The sequence below is a fragment of the Panulirus ornatus genome, chromosome 33 (assembly GCF_036320965.1).
Source record: "Panulirus ornatus isolate Po-2019 chromosome 33, ASM3632096v1, whole genome shotgun sequence".
NCBI classification, from domain to species: domain Eukaryota; kingdom Metazoa; phylum Arthropoda; class Malacostraca; order Decapoda; family Palinuridae; genus Panulirus; species Panulirus ornatus.
The window spans coordinates 13,721,889-13,724,388 of record NC_092256.1 but is presented as its reverse complement, the minus strand read 5'-3'; the positions used below and the strand labels follow the sequence as shown (position 1 = coordinate 13,724,388).

General features: G+C 47.1%; 1 protein-coding gene across 1 annotated transcript in view; it reads left to right on the top strand.

Annotated features, from left to right (window-relative positions):
• CdGAPr (GTPase-activating protein CdGAPr) overlaps positions 1-2,500 on the top strand; it is a 302,985-nt gene that overhangs the window by 120,141 nt on the left and 180,344 nt on the right. The window contains exon 4 of the mRNA XM_071682068.1: positions 110-349. Coding sequence (XP_071538169.1) covers positions 110-349 — 240 coding nt within the window. The remainder of the gene's footprint in view (positions 1-109; positions 350-2,500) is intronic.

Here is a 2,500-nt window from a genome sequence, read left to right as displayed (position 1 = left end):
CTTTCATTTTATTATATTTATGTACATTGATGTATTGCTGTAATTGTCCATTTCTTAATGCATTTTATTCAGCAGTGTTACTGACTACGTCTTCTGGTGTTGTCTACAGGTGGCGCTGGTCTCGGAGGAGCTCAAGCCCCTGTGTAGCGGGGGCGGTCCCGGCGAGGACGCCGAGAACCGCTCCCTCTTGGTGCAGGTGACGTCCCTCGGGCGCTCCTGGGTCCTCAGACGCACCTACGAGAACTTCCGCTTCTTAGACAGGCAGCTGCACCGCTGCTGCTATGACAGGAAAGTGTCTCGCCTCCCGGAGCTGCCTCCTGAGGAAAACCTAACTGGCGAGGACAGAGAGGTGAGTCTATGGGGCTCGAGAGAAGGAGGAGGAAGGAGAAGGGGTTGGGAGGATGGCATTGGTGGTCAGGGGTGGGGCGGCTACGTGAGGGAGGGCAGAAAAGGATATGAGAAGCAGTAGGAAGAAGGTGGAGGAGAGTGGGTTTCAGTGTAGGATGGGGAGGTGAGAGACGGGAGGAAGTGGTGGAATGGGAATGTCTTGCGGAGGAAGGGGTGGAAGGGCAGGAGGAAAGGGAGGGGTAAGGCCCGGAAGGGAGAAGAGGATTGGCGTATAGAATCATGGTAGGGAGGGAAAAGAGGAATGAGGGGTGGTTGATACGGAGAAAGGAGCAAGGGGAGAGTTGAGCATTAGGGAGAGGTTTGGTGACTCTATTATGGTGATGCACTAGCTACAGGCGCGCTAGCCAGAGGCAGTCGTGTTCCTCACCATCATACAGCAAGTAAAGTTCAGTGGAAGTGAGTCGCTTTTTGTCCAGACTCGAAAGAATTTTCAGACAAATTATGCCAATACAGCAGCAGTACATGCTACGATAGAGTCCCTGTATATTTCTTATACTCAGGAGAACATATAGCCAACAGAACAGCTGTGGAGACACGAAAAACACATAAGGATTACAGAAAATGCTTAAAAGTGCCACAAGACATATATGCCTCGCCACATATGTGTTCGTGAAACTTTCTTTTTTTTTTTTATCACCTGTCCAAGATATTCTAGACGGCCAACTTGTGTGTTTCCTCTCCACGCTGTCTTGAAGAACAAAGAGAAACACAAGTCCGAGACACAAAGGAACATGAAAGAAATCTTCGCGCACTTTATAAACAATGATAAATGTTTTCGTCGGGCCAGTAGCCGACAGCCGCCAGCTGTTGGCTCTTTGTACAGGTTTTTGCCAGGCTGAGAGGGTCGTCCTCCTTTGCCTTCCTTGTTTATCCGTGGAAAACATAATATGTGGAGCCTTGTTTACGAAGCGTTGACTGTACCTTTATGCAGAGAGGGGGAAAGTAATAAAGGATACCTGAAGAGTAAAGAAAACTACACAACGACTACCGTGTGAAGGCTGGAAGGCCAGTGATCATGTGGTGAGGGAGGGGAAGGCACCGTGCATCCATCAGGTGTTCGTTCACTCCTGGACTCCAGCGGGAGAGGTAGTCGGAGGAGAAAAAAAATAGAAAGAATGCACACACACCATTCACGGTCTTCGAAAAAGAAAATTGCGATAAAAAGACAGGAATGGATATTGGAATGTGATAAAGGCAGTGTATTGAGAATTGGAAGGCCAGTGGTGGTGGTGAAGACTAGAGTGAGTTAACGCATGTGTTAACTTGTGGACAGAAATACGTGAGTTGGTTGGATGTATAGCTGGGGTAAGACAAGAGTGCTCTAGGGATGAGAGAATGTACGTTATTCTCACACGATTGGTCAGTGTCAGGAGAGAGAGAGAGAGAGGTCATGGTTGGCAACAGACGGACACGTGTGTGAGGAAGCTGCAACGATGGACTTGCTGACAAGGTTGTTGGCTGTTGATACCGTGTTGTTATTTGTAGCAAAAGAGCACGACGGATGCTAAAAGGCTATGTCGAAGAATGTGTGTAACGAAGTTATCAATAAACAATGTGTGTGTTGATGTATCACAAGTGAAATTCGAAGTATAGAAAATGGTTGAATTTTGTTTGGTTTGAGAGGATTTGGGGTCGGAGAAAAGTGGGGAATATGTGGACTATTAGAGATGGAAGAAGGGATTTTCAGAGACTAAAGAAAACGTCGAAAGATGGGCAAGTTGATGGAGCACTGAGGGAAGTTGAGAGATAAGACAGAGTGTGGGGCAGTGCCTGTCGAGGGAGGAATATACTGTAACAACAATAACAATCTAGATATGATTCGGTTATGGAATAGAAGGACTGCGTAAGGTTTGAAATTAGAAACAGAGAGTGAGAATATAGTTGAAACATTTGTTAGAAATGGCAGGGTCATATGAAGGTCGGACTTTGAAAAAGGAATACAGTGAACTCGTGAGTTAGGTGAGGGGAAAAGGGAAAGCCGGGAATAAAGTGGAAGGACTGAAAGGTTCTATGAGTTGGAGGGGTCTGGACACTGATAACAGTGTTGGGTTTGTTGGAGTCTGCGTCTGTTTGGAAGGCTGTACGGGCCACC